This window comes from Psammomys obesus, unplaced genomic scaffold (assembly GCF_907164565.1).
Source record: "Psammomys obesus unplaced genomic scaffold, mPsaObe1.curated_primary_1811, whole genome shotgun sequence".
NCBI classification, from domain to species: domain Eukaryota; kingdom Metazoa; phylum Chordata; class Mammalia; order Rodentia; family Muridae; genus Psammomys; species Psammomys obesus.
In genome coordinates, this window is record NW_026585504.1 from 15,586,591 (window position 1) to 15,603,122 (window position 16,532).

Genomic DNA, 16,532 nt, shown 5'->3' on the forward strand with positions numbered 1-16,532 from the left:
GAGGTGGGCCTTGAGCTGCGTCCAAATCTAGTCAACTGGGCAGTGAAGATCGCCATCACAGATGGATCTGGGCTTATTCCGACTATTCAAATACTCTCTTTTTGCATTGCTTTCTTGTTTCATTTTTTTTGTATTAATTTTTCTGCTCCATTGAACTATTTTTTCCTTCTAAATTTTATGTCTATCAGTGGTGTTAGAAGTTATATGCCAATTCTTGGCGAGTTTTGTTGTTGTAGTTCATTTGTAAATCTGTTTTATAGAAATATTTAATAGTTAACTGTAGCATAATTTTAAAGCTTTGCCTTCTTTTAACTTCTCTTCATTGTCTCATCCAAATCTTTAAAATAATAGTACCATTAAGAATTCTACAAGGTCTTTCTCAGTTTTTAAGCAATCTGCATCATCAATATTACGATCCAAGTACACATTTTAATGATGCCCTTTCTTATGTATTGCATCTTCTGTTTTTTATATCCATCTAAAACTTTTTCCCCAAGAAATCTTTCATAAGAGATTTTGTTTAATTATGTTTTATTTATGGGTATTTGAAGTTTTGTGTGTGTGAATTCGGTGTCTGAAGAGGTCAGAAGAGGGTGGTGTGTGCCCTAGAGCTGGAGTCACAGGTGATCACGAGCCACGTGATAAAAATGCTAAGAACCAAACTCGGGTCCTCTGGAAAGGTCAGTGTTCTCAGACACTGAGCCATCTTTTATATATATATATAATTCCTCAAAAAACTAGTGTAGGTGATAATTCTGGAGACTTTGCAAGTCAGAATAATTTTTATTTTGATATTTATGCTGATATCGCACATAAATTCTACTTTCAATAAGTGTACCCACATAGTCTCAAAGTCATCTGCCCTCAGAATTTGGGGAGACTTGATCTATTGATTTCTAAATGCTAGCCAATGCTTCAACAATACCTCTCTTCAAGAGATGCTCTTTGTTTCTTAAGGATGCAAAGCCTAGTACTGCAGTTCTTAACCTTTGGAGGTTGAATGACCCTTTCACAGGGGTCACCTAGGACTATCAGAAAACACAGATATTAAAAAAATAAAATAAAATACAGATGTTTACATGATTCATAACAGTAGCAAACTACAATTATGAAGTAGAAACAAAAATAACTTTATTAAAGTGTCGCAGCATTAGGAAGATTGAGAACCACTGCTCTAGGGAGTTACCCGGGAACTTGACAGGAGAGACGGGGGAGGGGGGGCTGGAGGAGGCAGAAACAAGCAAAAGGGAGAAAGTGGAGAGGGGAGTGAGTGAGAAAAAGGAGGGAGAATCAAGCAGGGGTAAGGGTGCTCCGTTAGGTTGAAATTCTCACATAAGTCCAGATATGGTATCACTAAAAACACCCATCAGACCTTGCCACTCCACCCCCAAAGTGTGTAACCAGGTAAACCAAAGTTTAGTCTTGCATTAAAATCTGCGCACAGATATGTCTAGTAGCTTTATTCCTAACTGCTACTCACTAGAAACAGCTTTGCCCTTCAACTGATGGGTAAATAAACTGAAATGTTTATAGTTGAATACTACATAGCAATGAAAACAAAACAAAACAAAACATGAATGTGTTATACATAGCAATACCAGCACGTTTCAAAAACCTAGACAGAAGGAGCCAGGCACAAAAACGCAAACTGAATAATTCCATTTCTATGAAACTCTGGGACAGTTGCATCCGGCCTGTGGTGACGGGAAGCAGGTGAATGGCAACCTGGGGAAGGGCTGCCTGCAGAGGACTTTGATGCAATCCAAACACAGATGTTGCAGGGCTCTCCCGGACCAGGTGGCGGAGGGCCAGAGGCAATGTGGAAAACAATGAATGGCACCTACCAGCCTCCCACCTCTCCCTCTGACACAGGTCCTTCTCCAAATCCTTGCCCTTCCGAAGGGCCCACTCCAGAGCCCTGTTGCACAGGTCCAGGCCGGCAGCCAGAGCCTGGGACAAAAGATGTCCTAGAAACCATCGCATCTGGAGAGCTAGGCAAGAGGCCATGCCCTACAAATAGAAACGATTTTGATGACCCATGGACCTTTGGCAGGCCATGACTCACCCCATGGAGCCACACTGGCTGGTGAAAGAGGCTTGCCTACCTTCCTGTTCACCTAGGCCGCACAGAGGTGACGGTCACTTGTCCTTTGAGGGACCTGCTCTCTTTCTCTTTGTATTTGTCCACGTTTGTGTCTATGTGTCATGTGTGCATGTATGTGTACGTATGTATGCAGGCGCTCTTGCCTGTGCTTGCATGTGTCTTGATTGGCTTTGAGTAGCATCATTTCCTGCCTGGCTCCCTCTGCCCCGCAGTTCTGGGATTACAGGCACACACCACCAGACCCGGCTTCAAACCTGCTCTTTTCTTAAACATTATCTGCTCAAAACCCTTCAAGGAGTCACACTGCCGACACCAGACACCAGGGACCCCTGACTCTTTGTCTCCCTAGCTGAGTGTTTAATCTACTCTCCAAACCTAGCCTTTGCTACTTCAGCCAATAATGCCCTTCCCCCTCCTCACATGCTTCCTCCTCTGGGAAGCCTCTTTATCCCCTTTGGCCAAGCTCTCCGAGCACTCTCTTGAACTCCTCATATGTGGCCCAACCATCCCAACACCTATGTGTGACTTTACCGTTTACCCTTGATGATGTCTCCTGCCCTGACTGCCCTGCATTGCGGACCAGACCATTCAACAGCCATGCATCGAAGTCGGCGGATTAATTAATTTTCGTGTCGCTATGACAAAACACCCGGCTAAAGTGACTTAAGGAAAAGGTTTATTCAGCTCATGGGTGGAGGGCACAGTCCCTCATAGAGGCGAGGGTGGGGCAGCAGGGGCCTGAGGCAGCCCATGATCTGGAAGCAGAGAAAAATGAGTTGTTGTCGCCCGGTCTGCCTTCTCTGTTTTATTCAGTCTGGAACCGCAGCTCATGGAATAGTGAGGTGGGTGTGCTAGGTGATTGCAAAAGCAGTCAAGCTGATAAAAACTACTGAGCACGGTAGCCAGCCATGTGCCAGCTCAGCCCTTTGTAGCACCCAGAGAACCGCCTTATGAGGGGGCTCAATTGTGTCCCTCAATTCAAAGACCGAGAAACTTGGCAGTGGGAGTTGGGCGGGGGAACTCACTCAAGTTCATGTGGCTTGTATGTGACAGAAGCCAAATCTTTCACCACCACACAGTGACAAGGCTCCCCTCGCTGTGGAGACAGTGATGGTGTAATCACCATGTACGAAAGACTACTAGCAATCTTGCCTGGTGAACAAGAGAGTCAAGAGCAGAAAAAAAAAAATTATCTAATTATCTAATGGAGACAGGAGGTGACAAGTTTTATTAGCAGGGACTTGATGAGATTGGGAAATGTTGGTCGGTGACACAGCACTCTGGGGGGTGTTGAGTAGGCCTTCACTGCGTTATAAAGACAAAGGAGGCGGGAAAAACGTTCCTGAGCCACATGCATTGCTGACACTGAGGAAATGAGCCTGGGAAGATAACAGGAGACAGAGGGCAAAGACTGGCAGTTAAAGTTGTCCTCTGACCTCCAGACCTGTGGCATCCACACACGCATGCTCAGAAGAGAGCACGCACGCACACACACACACACACACACACACACACAAACACAATTTAAAATATAAATATTTAGGGAGTTGGGGATGGTGCTGCTTGTCATCCATATCCTAATTTGGAAGGCAGAGTCAGGTGGATCTCCATGAGTTGGAGACTAGCCTGGTCTACATAGTGAGTTCCAGGACAGTTGGAGCTACATACTGAGACCCTGTCTCAAAAATCAAAACAAAACAAAATATAAAATGAAAAAAAAAATAGGCAATATATGCTCTGGGATAAAGGGCCTTTCTTTTCATATTGATACCTGTCCTCTTGAGAGTCAACAGCTTGTTTATTAGCTAGGAGTTCTGAGACATTTCAAGACATTAACATTTTTTTGTTTGTTCTGGTTTTTGAGATTGGGGAGGGGGGGGTCTGACCATGTAGCCCAGGACATCCTGGACCTCACTACATAGCTTAGTCTCAAACTTGTAGCAATCCTCTTCAGGGCTGGTAGTACAGGGGTGTGCCACCGTGCCTGGCTCAACGCATTCACTGTGATGGTTGGCATTTCCAAATCTCTTGTGACCCGGAGAGATGAGTTACTTTATGTCATGAGAATTGCTTGTGATTGTTGTTTGTCTCAAACCTTAAGGCTTATGTATCAAGGGAATGAAGGAGCACAAGCAAGGCCCTAGACAGCCTGTCCAGCCAGGCGCTGCACACCAGAGCAGTGTGGGGCGGCCAAGACAGAAGCTGGGCAGAGTGACTTGTCACAGTTCTGTCACTGCCGTGGTGATCTAGGGTGAGCTGTTTATCCTCTCAGGGTCCCAGTCAGTATTAAAAAGGAGCTAATGGTTGGGCAGTGGTGGCACATACCCTAATCCCAGCACTCAGGAGGCAGAGGCAGGTCTCTGAGTTCGAGGCCAGCCTGGTCTACAGAGTGAGTCCAAGACAGCCAGGGCTACACAGAGAAACTCTGTCTCAAAAAAACTAAAACAATTACTACTACTACTACTAATAATAATAATATGAGCTAGTGATAGCACTTCACTGGTAAAATAAATAGTAGACCAGTGGCCATCACTTTGTAAATGATACAAATGTAAACCACCTTGTTTTGCTGACATCTGTCCTAATCTTTGTCTTCTTATCTCCTACTGAGGCTTGAAGTATTCTTATCTCCTACTGTGGCTTGAAGTATTCCTAATCAACAGCAAGACAAGCAATGGCCAGTCCTTGAAAAGACTTACCCTTAAGAGAAAAGAGTAAAAAAGTTAATAAACAAGGCAGACATGCGGAGAAGGCAGAGACAGAAATAGTGTAAATTTGAGGCTAGCCCGGGCTAATTGGTAACTTTCTGGTCAACATGAATACTGAGACCCTGCTTTGCAGATATTAATCATCCGGTGATTTTGCAAGCACACTGCAAATATATTGTCAGTTAACATTTTCTACTACATAGAAATGTTTAACCCTTTTCTTCTTTGTTGTTTTTTGAGACAGAGTCTCATGTAGTCCAGGCTGGCCTTGAATTTCATATGTATCTAAGAACGACCTGGAGCTTCTGATCCTGCTGCCTCCGCCTCCCAAGTGATGAGACTACGAGTGTTCAGAACTACGCCTGGCTCGAAATAATCCAATCTTATGCAGTCAGATTTAGAAATGTTTTTGCTTTATGGTTAACAGTTTCCAAATGTTTGTTGAAAAATTCTCGTCTGGGATCTGGAGTTAGATATCTCACTGATTGAACATGTGTGAGGGCAGAGTTCAAGCCCCAGCACTAAAGAGAGAAAAGGAAGGAACCAACCAATCCTTTCCTGTCACCAGAGCACGTGTGCTGTCTTCTCCCAGTTTGACGTTTGAGGTTTCATGTGTCTTATTTATGGCCCATCTTTTTATATGGCACTAAGTGAGGTTCTTTTCTTTTACTCCAGGTAGTCTACCATGTTTGTATATCATCTGTTAGAAAGTTTGTGTTCTCCCTGTTGATCTTCACTGCCAGTTGTGTGTGTGTGTGTGTGTGTGTGTGTGTGAGAGAGAGAGAGAGAGAGAGAGAGAGAGAGAGAGAGAGAAAGAGAGATGCACCTCACAGTGCTAAGATAACGAGATAGCAGGTATGTGCTGCCATGCTTGGCCTTTTAAATATACACATATTACTTTAAAAAATGGATGTGTATGTCTCTGTGTGTTTGCACAGGTGCCCTCAGAGCTCAGAAGAAGTTGAAGGGCTCCTGGTGCTGGAACTATAGGTGGTTGTGAGCTGCCTAATGTGGGTACTGGAAATCAAACTTGGATCCTCTGCAAGAGTAGTACATGCTCTTAACTATTGAGCCATTTCTCTAACCCTGTTATGACATTTAAATTTTTTTTTATCTTATGTACATTATATGTGTGAAGGTGTCAGAACTTGGAGTTAGAGACAGTTGTGAGCTGCCATGTGGGTGTTAGGAATTGAACCCCAGGCCTTTGAAGAGCAGCCAGTGCTCTTAACCACTGAGCCATCTCTCCAGCCCAACATATTTTTTTTAATCACATATTAAGTTCACTTAAATGACAAAGGTTTTGCTGGGCATGGTGACAATTCCTCTTTGTCTTGTATTCCTGACTCATGTCTAAGCTCACCTCCACCTTCTCCAGAGTCCTCGGAAGGGACAACTGACCACTTAATTCAGCTCCATCCTGACTCCTTCCCTCTGTGATGACTTCTTGTCTCCAGAACTTCCTGGACAGTCAGCTCAGGAGCAGGTACACATCAGGCAACAGTGACGGCTTACACCTCTGTCCACCGGATCCACGATGTGAGCGGCTGTCAGCTGCACTAGGTCAGAAGTCCTGGTGTAGAGGAAGAAACTTCCACCACAGGACCCCCCCACCCTACCCTTGTTTCTATCCAACTGATTTAACCCAACTGAGATAAGTAGAGGCTCTGGTCTTGAGGCCCTGGTAGATGATGAGGAAATTGCCAGAATGGCTGGGGATTGTGCGGGGGAATGGGGCATGTAGCTGGGCTTCTGTAGCCAGATGAGGATCAAGTAGTAAGCCATGAGGAAGGGCTTGGAGCAGGGCAGCTGCCCTTAGCAGACCTTACTGGAAAGGATGGAGGGGCAGAGGGAATGGAGTAGGGGAGGCTACCTTGCTTTGAGGACTTCTGGGGTCAGACTACAGCAGCACCTCCTGCTCCACCATCTCATGAGTGATTCCTACGTCGCGTCCCCACAGGAGGTCACAGGCTCTACTCTATCTTTCCAGGTTTGTTCCTTTCCAGCTCCCACAACCTCCCATGTTCCCATCTCTTTCGCCCTCCTGTATTATCTCCTATGAGTTCATACAAGTCATTTGCATATCTCAGCATACACTGCTCCTGTCCATTCCGTTCCTTCTCCTAGGATGCCTTTCCCTCCCATCATTAGCTGTTGAAATCCTATTCTTAATGCCCTCTTCTGATGTCATCTCCTCCAGGAAGCTATCTTGGGACCACACCATCCCTTCCTAGCCAGAATCTATCTTCCCCATCCCTGTGTCCTCCAGCTGGCTACTAGTTGTATGTTACAATTCTGTCACCCACAGAGCTTCCCAAATGTGAGGGATTTGTGTCGATCCTTCTAGGACCGCCGTCACCCTAGGAGGACCTGGACCTTAGAAACGCTGGGGTTTTCAAAGGATCTAGTTCCCCAGCTGGACTGTCTGCAATTTTAAGCCTGAGATTTCTATGTTTAGTAGCATGTATACAGTAAGTGCTTACTAGGTGCATGAGCCTACCTGAATTTGTGAAGTCTATTAAAGGATGTGGGAAATGTATTTATGCTCATGACAGTGTGGTTGGGGACAAAAGAAGGTCTGAGGTCAGCAAGCTAAATAAAGGTCCTAGCCTCCCTCGGGGCCAGGCATCCAGGAAGGTTATGAAAATACAGCCGACCACCTTCCACCCACCCTTGTGTGCAGGTCTCACCCGTAGCTCCAAAATATATCCTATCTAGGGCCAGAAAAGCCGGTTGTTGAGCCTCCGGCAAGAGCCCAAACAGGAAACTCCCAGTGTAAATCCAGGCAAGCCAGAGGTGAGCCAGCACAGGCCAAGATAAGAATCATGGAGGCGGGACGAAGCATCCTCCAAGCCGTGTGGTAGAGTTTAGCAGGGGCTGGTGCTGTCTCCTCACAGGCCTCCCCGGAGGCTGCAGACGTCATGGGCCTGGACCTTCTTATCACAGCTTGAAAAGGTGTTTTCTTTCCTCACCCTCCAATGGAAGGACCTGAATTTTGGTCCCTGCATCTCGAGTAGTCTCTGCCCACAGCTCTTGGTATATCAAGCCATGGTCCTGAGGTAGTGCATCTATTCACCTCCCAGAGGAGCAGCTATACATCCATCTTCATGGACTGAAGAGATAGGGCTTTCCTCCATCTTGGCAGAAATATGCCAAAAAGCCCAGAATGTTCTTCCTACCATCCTATGGCTATAGCCTGGTCATTCTGAGCAACTGGGAGCTGCAAACTGCTGACCCCAGTGACCACAGCCCTGACTGTATTCTGCATTTTCGAGATCTGAAGACCTGTGCTTCCTTCAGTCCTGAGACCCTTGGCCCAGGCAGCACATATGTCTACCAACTTTAACTCCTCCCTGTGCCATCCCAGCCACTGCCCAGGGGCGGCCAGGAGGGTGGAGCTCTGAGTCAGAGTATAAGTTCCTGATCTTACCATCTAGCTGGAGAGCCGCCACGATGCTTCAGAGCCAGATGCCTGCTTGGGTTTCCCACTCTCTGTCAGACCCATGCCAAGGAGAAGATGGCAGGTACTTGGCCTCCTGTGCCCTGAAGGTGAGAATATGGTTCTGGTGGGGCAGAGGGTTTGGAGGGGAGGCTGAGGCCACAGGAAGATGGCCAGGGAGGCATAACCAGGAGATGAGGAACCCGGGGACTAAGTAAGGGAAGGAGCCGGTCCAAGAGATGCTGGCGGGCAGTGTATAGCTAGAGTTTAGCTTGGAAGCTCCTACTTGGCATCTAGAAGAAGGGCTTTAGCCCGGTCTGGACCAGGGTTCTTGGCTAAGCATGACACGGCTGTGTATGCTCACGAGATTTACAAAGGTTTGTTCAGAAACTTGGAGCCATCTCGGGCGAGCCAAGCAAGCATCCAAGATGGGCAATGCCTAGTACTGCCAGGGGGAATCCACATGTGGCCCGTCTTGGTAGTGACTGGTTATTAACCTCATGGGCATCCTGAACTTCTGTTCTTTGTGAGTGTGTGACATGGGGCATTTTGAAGTGTGAGAATGGGTGGTGTTGCCAGTTCATTGTTGTCAGGTGCCCCCTTGGGCACATGTACGGCCAAGGTTCTTGGGTCTAGACAAACTTTCAATGTCTCCCAGGAAAATCCCTGGATCTGGCAAGGTGCTACTGCTTGAGACCAAATCTGCCTTAGTTTCCCTGTCTGAGCAATGGGAAGCTGCCCTCTACTCCCCTATTGGTTGTAGACATACCAGGGAGAGGACTGTCAGAAGCAAAGTAGTGCCCTTGGCCAGCCCTTACTAAACCACTGAAGGAACTGAGTGAAGCCCCAGGAGGGCTTCGTCCCTTTACGGTGGGAGATGGAGGCACTGGCCATTCTCTGAGGAACCTAGGGAGGGTCTCTCTGTTGCACCGTGACAGATGGTCCTGCTGTCTTGAACAGGATTGACATTGCTTCCTGGTTTCCCCCCCAAAGGCTTGAGTGTCTAGAAGAGGCCTCTAATCCTCACTTGTCCTTCGCTGACACTTCAGAACTTTGGGCTAGGATGGAAGCAGTGACTACACCCAGCTGTGGAGAGACAAGGTGGCCTCACCTGCCTGGCTTGCCCTGGGATGCCCCAGGGAAAGGAGCTGTTCTTTCTCCAGGCACTCGGGCCTGGGCCATAAATAAGGCAGGGGATGCCTGGCTTGGATAGGCATTGGACCCATCACTTCTGAAGCCTAGTGGTCAGACCCTCCTCAGCCTCTGTCATCCAGGATCCTTAAGGCAGAGATGGAGTGTGTGTGTGGGGGCACTTCTGTAATGTAACTAAATAGCTTTTGACTGATTAGCAAAAACGTCTGGGCCCTTGGGTCTAGGGACAACCCCACTAGGGGTTGCTGAAGGTCTTATTGCCTCTGACATTAAACTGTCTGGTCATGTCTGGCACAGCTAGAGTCACTCTCCAGATGAAAAGGCACACCCGCCTGGCAAGACAGTAGGTTTGTACTGAGTCCTGAGTCCATCCTAGCTCCATCACTTCTGGTTATGCAAACCTGTGTAATATGTGTTCTTCCTAAAACCCATTCATTCTTCTGCAAGGCAAAGATAATGTCATCTTTGGAGGCTGGTCAGAGGGTTAAGCAAGGCCCTATGCAAGGCACCTGGTTTGGGGCAGAGGCAAGATCTGGGTTGGCATACCAGAGGACAGCAATGTATCTCCCCCTTCTTTACTCCCTAAGAGTCACATCTGTAAAATCAGGGAGAGGGACAGCATAAACAGATAATCCATCTCCTATGCCCCTGTGTCCCTGTATAAGCTGGCAACATTTCCTGTTGTATAAGGAAAATAGAATCCTGACAATATCAAGTCAGAGGACAATGCCAGGGAGGAAGCCCCGGGCCGTGCATACCTGCAGCCTGAGCATCCTGGTTCCGCGCCCCCTACCCCGCCCCCACATGGCTTCCCAGAAGCTTCGGTTCCCGCTCTTCCCCAGCACAGCTGTGTTGATTCTTCCAGAGGCTGAATGAACCTCTGTGCTGTTTGTCCCAAAGTTCCTGGCTTGCCCTCCAAGCCCCTGGGTGTTTCCTGCTCCTCACCCAGGATCTGCCAAGTGCCCTCTGAGCTGAAGGAGTATGCCCGTCTTTACCCCAGGGATGTAGCCCCAAAGCCCAGCACTTGGTCATGCCTGCAGTTAAGTATTTTAACTTTCATACTTATACCCAGGCCCAGCCAGAGTAGGGGTTGTCTCTAAGTCTCTAAGGTTTTGGCCCATATACCTGGGCTCTTTCATCAGACTGGTCTCTGGTTCCCATCAGCAAATTCATAGGTACTGTGCTGTGTTCTACTGCATCTCTTTAAAAATATTTTCATTTTATATGTAGGGGTGTTTTGCCTGTGTGTATGTCTGTGTATCACATGCATGCGGCACCGCTGACGGACAGAAAAGGGTGTCAGATCCCCTGGAACTAGAGTTGCAGACAGTTGTGAGCTGCGGAAATCAAACGTGGGTCCTCTTGAAGAACAGCCAGTGCTCTTTACCACTGAGCCATCTCTCCAGCCCTTCTAGTCTATCTTTTTACCATAGATCAGCTTCCCCTGAGGCCATGAATGTTTCATCATCCAATACCACTTATAAAAAGCTTTTATATCTGGAGCAAAAAAATGTACTTCCTTCCCAAACAAAGGCGCATGTGTGCGTGTGTTTGTGTGCATAGGGATGGGAGAGTGTTTGTTTTCCTGCTTTTGCTTCTTGAGTCCTGATATCACTGGCTTGCATCACTCACCACTGGGGGACTTCCAAAGTCATACACCTAGATCTTAGGATGCCCCTAAGCCCTGTAGTGTGATTTATCTGGTATGCCTGGCCCTTTAAAGGATCCCCACTTGCTAGTCAAGTGGCCTGTTAGAAATTCTTAGCTGGTAGGCCTGTAATCCCAGCACTAGGGAGGCAGAGGCAGGTGGATCTCTGTGAGTTCAAGGCCGGTCTTGTGTGCAGAGTGAGTTGCAGGACAGCGAGGTCCACACAGGGAAACACTGTCTCTAAAAACAAAAATAAAAACAAAGAAAGAAACAAAAGGAATTCTTCGCTCTGTTAGAACTGCTTGGATCATAGAACCCTATGACCCTCAGTGTTGGTTGCCTCTTGGATTTCTGGGAACAGGAGAGGTTATTTAAAAGAAAGAAAGAAAGAAAGAAAGAAAGAAAGAAAGAAAGAAAGAAAGAAGAAAGAAAAGAAAAGAGAAAAAAAAGCCAGCTGAGTCTGTGATAGCAAAGTGAGAAGAGGTAGGTAGTTGGTGACAGCTGAGCCAGGATAAGGAATTTCTAGATGAAATCTGAAGAGTAAGGCAGACCACAAGGTGCCCTTTGTGTTTGTTAGCGAATAAAAATGTTTGTGAAGACCTTGAATGTTTAAGTTGTGCTCTGGGTGCTCACAAAGAAAAAGATCATGGAGCTTGTATATAGAAATACAGCCAAGAAGGCTACAGCCTGTAGAAGGATTGCCAAGTTTGAGGGTTGGTAGAGAGCTCCATGAGAATTCGGGGTGGAAAGTAGACATCGGCCTGTAAATTAGTCTTGTGAGGAGATCAAGGCAGTGGAGTTGAGAGCAAGAAACATCTGCTTCCTGTCTGTGGGAAGACACGCAGGCAAGAGGGTAACAGTGGAAATGAATCTGGGTCTGAGCATAGAGGTGAGTTCAAACTCTGACCCTGGCTGAGAGCTGTGGATAAAAAGACTTAGTCCCAGGTTCTCTGGCTGTGACGCAAAGCTAGCAATAACTGCCTCCGCAGGGGTTAGCTGCCTTGCCGGACACCACAGGGTGCCATGGGCTGTAGGCCTAGGGGTGCCCCAGGAGGGCCCCTCCCTTGCGGTGTGGCCAGCTTTGTAATGAGGAAAAGAATTCCAGGACAAGTCAGCATGAGGCTGAGTTGGGTTTACTAAGTAAAGAGGAGAGATGGAGAAAGAGAAAGAGGGAGGGAGGCAGGCAGGGAGGAAAGGCGAGGGGAGAGAGACTTGAGATACTTTAAGCGCAAAAAAAATCAAAAGAAAAATGTGCCTAAGCGGTTGGGTGGCCCATGCCTATAACTCTCAGCACTCAGGAGGTGAAAGAAGGCAGGAAGGCCGGTTCAAAGTTAGCATGAGCTACATAACGAGTTCAAGGCCAACCTGGGTTACCTGAGCTCATGTCTCGAAACACTAGAGAGTTCTAGTGATTATGCACACACATAACATATAAGTGATGTGTGGCTTTTAACGTGATATTGCTTAAAGGAGGTAATTTACTATCAGGCTCAAAGATTTTAAAAAATTTAAAACTTAGGTAAAAAAAAAAATAATAATAATGAGCTGGTTTACTTCTCTTCTTCGTTTTGAATGATGTCCCGTTACAGATGAAATTGTAAGGCTTGTGTGGTGCGTCACTCAGCACAGGGCTGGAGGAAGACCGGTGTCACCAACCCCAAAGCTGCTCGCATTCTGTTCTATTGTAAGCAAGCCTGGTCTGTGGTAGATTTTTTTTGGCTGTTTTTGGGCTTTTGTTGTTGCTTCTAACACTCTTGTTTGAGATACCTTGGAGGCAGGAATTAACTCCATACAGGCAATTTCTTCTGATTTTGCCAGTCGTATTCAAACAAAAATCAGATTCCAGGGCAAGTCGTATTCAAACAAAAATCAGATTCCAGATTTCCCATGCCCCTTGAATTTTTCTTATCTCTCTGTACTGCCTCCAGGTGGTGGCAAAAAATTAGTTAAGAAAATCCACAGAGACCTGGACATGGTTAGCCCAGCATAAAAAGGTAGAGGCAAGAGTTTGCGGGCAGCCTGGGCTACATGAGAGCTTGCCTTTAAAAAGCTGTCATATTGCCATCATCATTGTCGTCATCATCGTTGTTATTGTCATCATCACCACCACCACCACTGCCCACCTCCAGAGAATATATATACAGTCTGTGGTGACCCCATGGTCATTTCGTAGCAGAGAGTGACACAGGAGGAAGAAATGGCCACCCTCACTGGCAGGCACTAGGGGTAGAAGACAGGGCCCTCTGAGAAGGTGAGGAGTAGGACGAGGCTTTCCAGGAGCACATGCTCCTTCTGCAAAGTGATGCTTGCCTCCTCAGTCAGCCAGACAGGCCCAGGACCTGCTGTGCCCAGGGCAGGATGAGAAATGAGGAGCTCACTGCCCAGAGAAGTCCTGCCGCAGGCCACAGGCCACAGACCACAAAGAGGTAGTATTGTGTTTAGCCTTTGGCCCAACTCACAGGGCTCACAACAGAATGCTGTTTGGGCAAGTGATTGGCCAAAGACTTCAGAGTTATACTCATAGAAGGGATCCTTGGACCTACATGTGTTAGATTGACTCCTGTTCTCTTCTCAAGGCAACTGTTGGAGAGACAAAAGAGAACTTGGAATTGCATGTCCCTGTCAGGTACAGAGGAGCTCTGATTCCTCAGAATCCTTGTTCAGCTGTTGATTAGACAGAAGTCGCAGAGTGGTCTGGAAGGAAGATGGAAAAATGCTAACACAGATTGCCCTGAGTGATACTATTCTGAGGACCCTCACTCCCAGCTCTTTCCACGGCAAACTTTGCTTTTCCACAGACCTTAATACTCTTTAAAGAGAAAACACTAGGCCTGTCCAGAGAAGTCACAGAACACTTCTCAAAGCTCTGGGCACTGTGTGTCGAGTGAGGTGGATGGACACCAGCTCCCAGGCTTCCGCACACAGACATGATAGGCTGGAGAGTCTGTAGGATTTGTCTCAGCCCGAGACTGGCAGCAGACAGTTGCAAAGACTGGACTACACCTGAGCAACATCCTTGGGTAAAGGGCTTCATGTCTGAGGTCTTAGCAAAAAGAGCATAAGTCCAAAGAAAAATCCAAGACACCTGAAGAAAAGAGGCATGGAGCTTCACACTGTGTTGGCTCCAGGGTGGGGGGTGGCTGGCTGGAGGAGCATAGCCCCTTACCTCAACAGACTAGGACTCTAGGCCAGAAGAGTTTTCCAGAGTCTGGAAATGCAATTGTCTGTGGAGAGGCTTCTGACACCAAGAACATTCCAGTTGTAGGCAGCGATAGTTCGTGGCCAGCTTGCTCTGTTGTCCTCAACATTAACTCTGCCCATAATCTACTTTGGATCCTCCCTGAGGCTCCAGCATCTAGCCTAGGTCCTGGCTCACAGTGGCTGTTCAAAAACCCTGGGTAAGACTCGGAAGACAGACAGATGATGCCTCTATGCAGAGAGGCAGCTGGAAGACACCCTCTAAATGCCATGGTGGCGGGGGTCATGTGTTGGTGAGAATACGTGTCCCTCAAGACCAGCCATACAGAAGCAGAGGGGAGAATGAAACATAATCTTGAAGCCTGGGGCAGGGAGCCTTGAATAGGATGATAGGAAGAGAGCCATGGTCCTTCTATGGGCAGTACATGTGATACAGGGACCCTCTGAGAGCGGGAGAGGTGTGGTTTGGGGGCATCTGGGAAACAGAAAGTAACAGAATGGAAAGAGGACAAAAGTGGACCCGCAGCTAATGAACAACTCACAGAGGATGGAGACAGTGGGCCGGGCATCAGGAAGCCAGCTACTGGCTTCAGGTGGGTGGGACATGATGGCCTGGCCCAGAGTAAGTGATCGGAACAAGACACAGACAGGTGAAACATCAGCATCAAATGAGCAAGGCTCAGGTCCAGCTGCTAGAGTAAAGCACGAAGGGAGAGGCAGAAACCTGAGGGCTCCAGTCCCTGGGGTTAGCAATACTGACAGAGTCATTTTACAGCCATCAGTCATCATGTGGAAGATTATCTATGCTTTCGTCATTGTGAAAGACAGGCATTGCACATGAGCCAAGACAACACAGACGTCTAATAGCAAGGCATGGCGAAATGAAGGCAGGTGCCTTGCTAGAAGAGAAGCACAATGGCCAGGAAGGGTGCTTTGAGGAAGGGGCCTGGCAGGCAAGGGAAATCAAAACACCTTGAGCAGGATCCTGAGACCCGGGGTGGCAGTAAGCTCCTGGCATGAGATGCCCAGGCTTCACAGATGCCTACCACCCCTGCCTTCTGAACAAGCTGCCATGTTGGGTGGGCAAGGGAAAAGTTTGTGTCTGTGTGGCTGGAATAAGAAATTATTCATTGGGCCAAGGGAATTGAAACATCTTGAGACTCCCTTAATGTTCCTTCTGTGCTTGGGCCAGAACATTCACTGTCTAACAAACAGTACACACACACACATACACATCAGAATAGAGATACAAAGATGAAAAGAGCAGCATGTCTCAGCTCTGGAAGCCTGCACATAGGAGAGAAGACAAGCCAAAGTAAACAATGACAGAACAGCGTGGAGTTGCTGTGAGACAGGCGGGCAGTGACTCCATTTTTTTTTTTTCAATCCACAGGAGGGGCCGTCTCCATGTCATCTGTTGACAGTGAGAGTCATTAGCATGAAAAATGTCCGGCAGGCTGATATTCGTAAGTGTCCATCCTCCCCCCTCCTCCCTCCTGGTTTGGGGGTTCAGATAGAGAAAGGACCGAGCTGCAGCACAGGCATGTCTCTCTGTATAGAATTCCATAGACCCAGAGTCACTGAGGTATAGCACTGGTGAGTTTGGGTAAAGTAGGAGAGGCCCTTTAGCGTCATGCCAGCCCCTCCCCGGCCAGAGATGCCCTGTCCCTATGTTATGGGTGGTTGTCTAAGAAATGAGTTCCCCCCTTATGTAGACCTCTGCTTGCCTAAACTAGAAGGAAAGTGTGACCTCTCTAGGGAGAGAAAGCTCTATGTCCGGGGCAAACAGCCGTGGGAACTGCAGAGGCCAAGAAAAGCACACAGAGGTCCTAGGGTCTGAGTGGCCAGGTCTGGGGACTTGAAAGCCTGGTCAGAGGAGCAGCATCCTAAGAGAAGGGGCTCTGTCCTTGGGGCACCTGCTGCGGGCTGGCCACCAGGTATCCGAACACCATCAACTCTCCCAGTGCCTCAGGGATCACACCACAGGAGGCTCGCTTTGTAGGTGAGGGCCTGAGACGGGCTGGTGAGGAGAGGAAACCTTCGTGACGCTGTGACCCTCTAATACAGTTCCCCAGGTTGTGGTGACCCCCACCCACAAAATAATTTCCCTGCTACTTCGTAACTGTAATTTTGATACTCTTATGAATCACGAATTGTAATGTAAATATCTGATATGCAGGATATATGCTATGCTAAGATATGATATTCTATGCTAGGCTGTGATATGATATGATATGATATGATATGATATGATATGATATGATATGATATGATATGATATGA

The 16,532-nt window shown here is 47.5% G+C and overlaps 1 protein-coding gene across 3 annotated transcripts in view; it reads left to right on the plus strand.

The window, feature by feature from the left end:
• Pla2g4e (phospholipase A2 group IVE) overlaps nucleotides 1-16,532 on the plus strand; it is a 59,024-nt gene that overhangs the window by 12,822 nt on the left and 29,670 nt on the right. The window contains exons 1-2 of one of the 3 annotated variants that reach the window (XM_055592327.1): nucleotides 8,266-8,361; nucleotides 15,643-15,715. The exons of 1 other annotated variant lie outside the window; for it this stretch is intronic. In XM_055592327.1, the coding sequence (XP_055448302.1) occupies nucleotides 8,266-8,361; nucleotides 15,643-15,715 (169 nt within the window). Of the gene's footprint in view, nucleotides 1-8,265; nucleotides 8,362-15,642; nucleotides 15,716-16,532 lie in introns of those variants that run through there. One more of the 3 variants, XM_055592246.1, reaches the window with a different exon arrangement.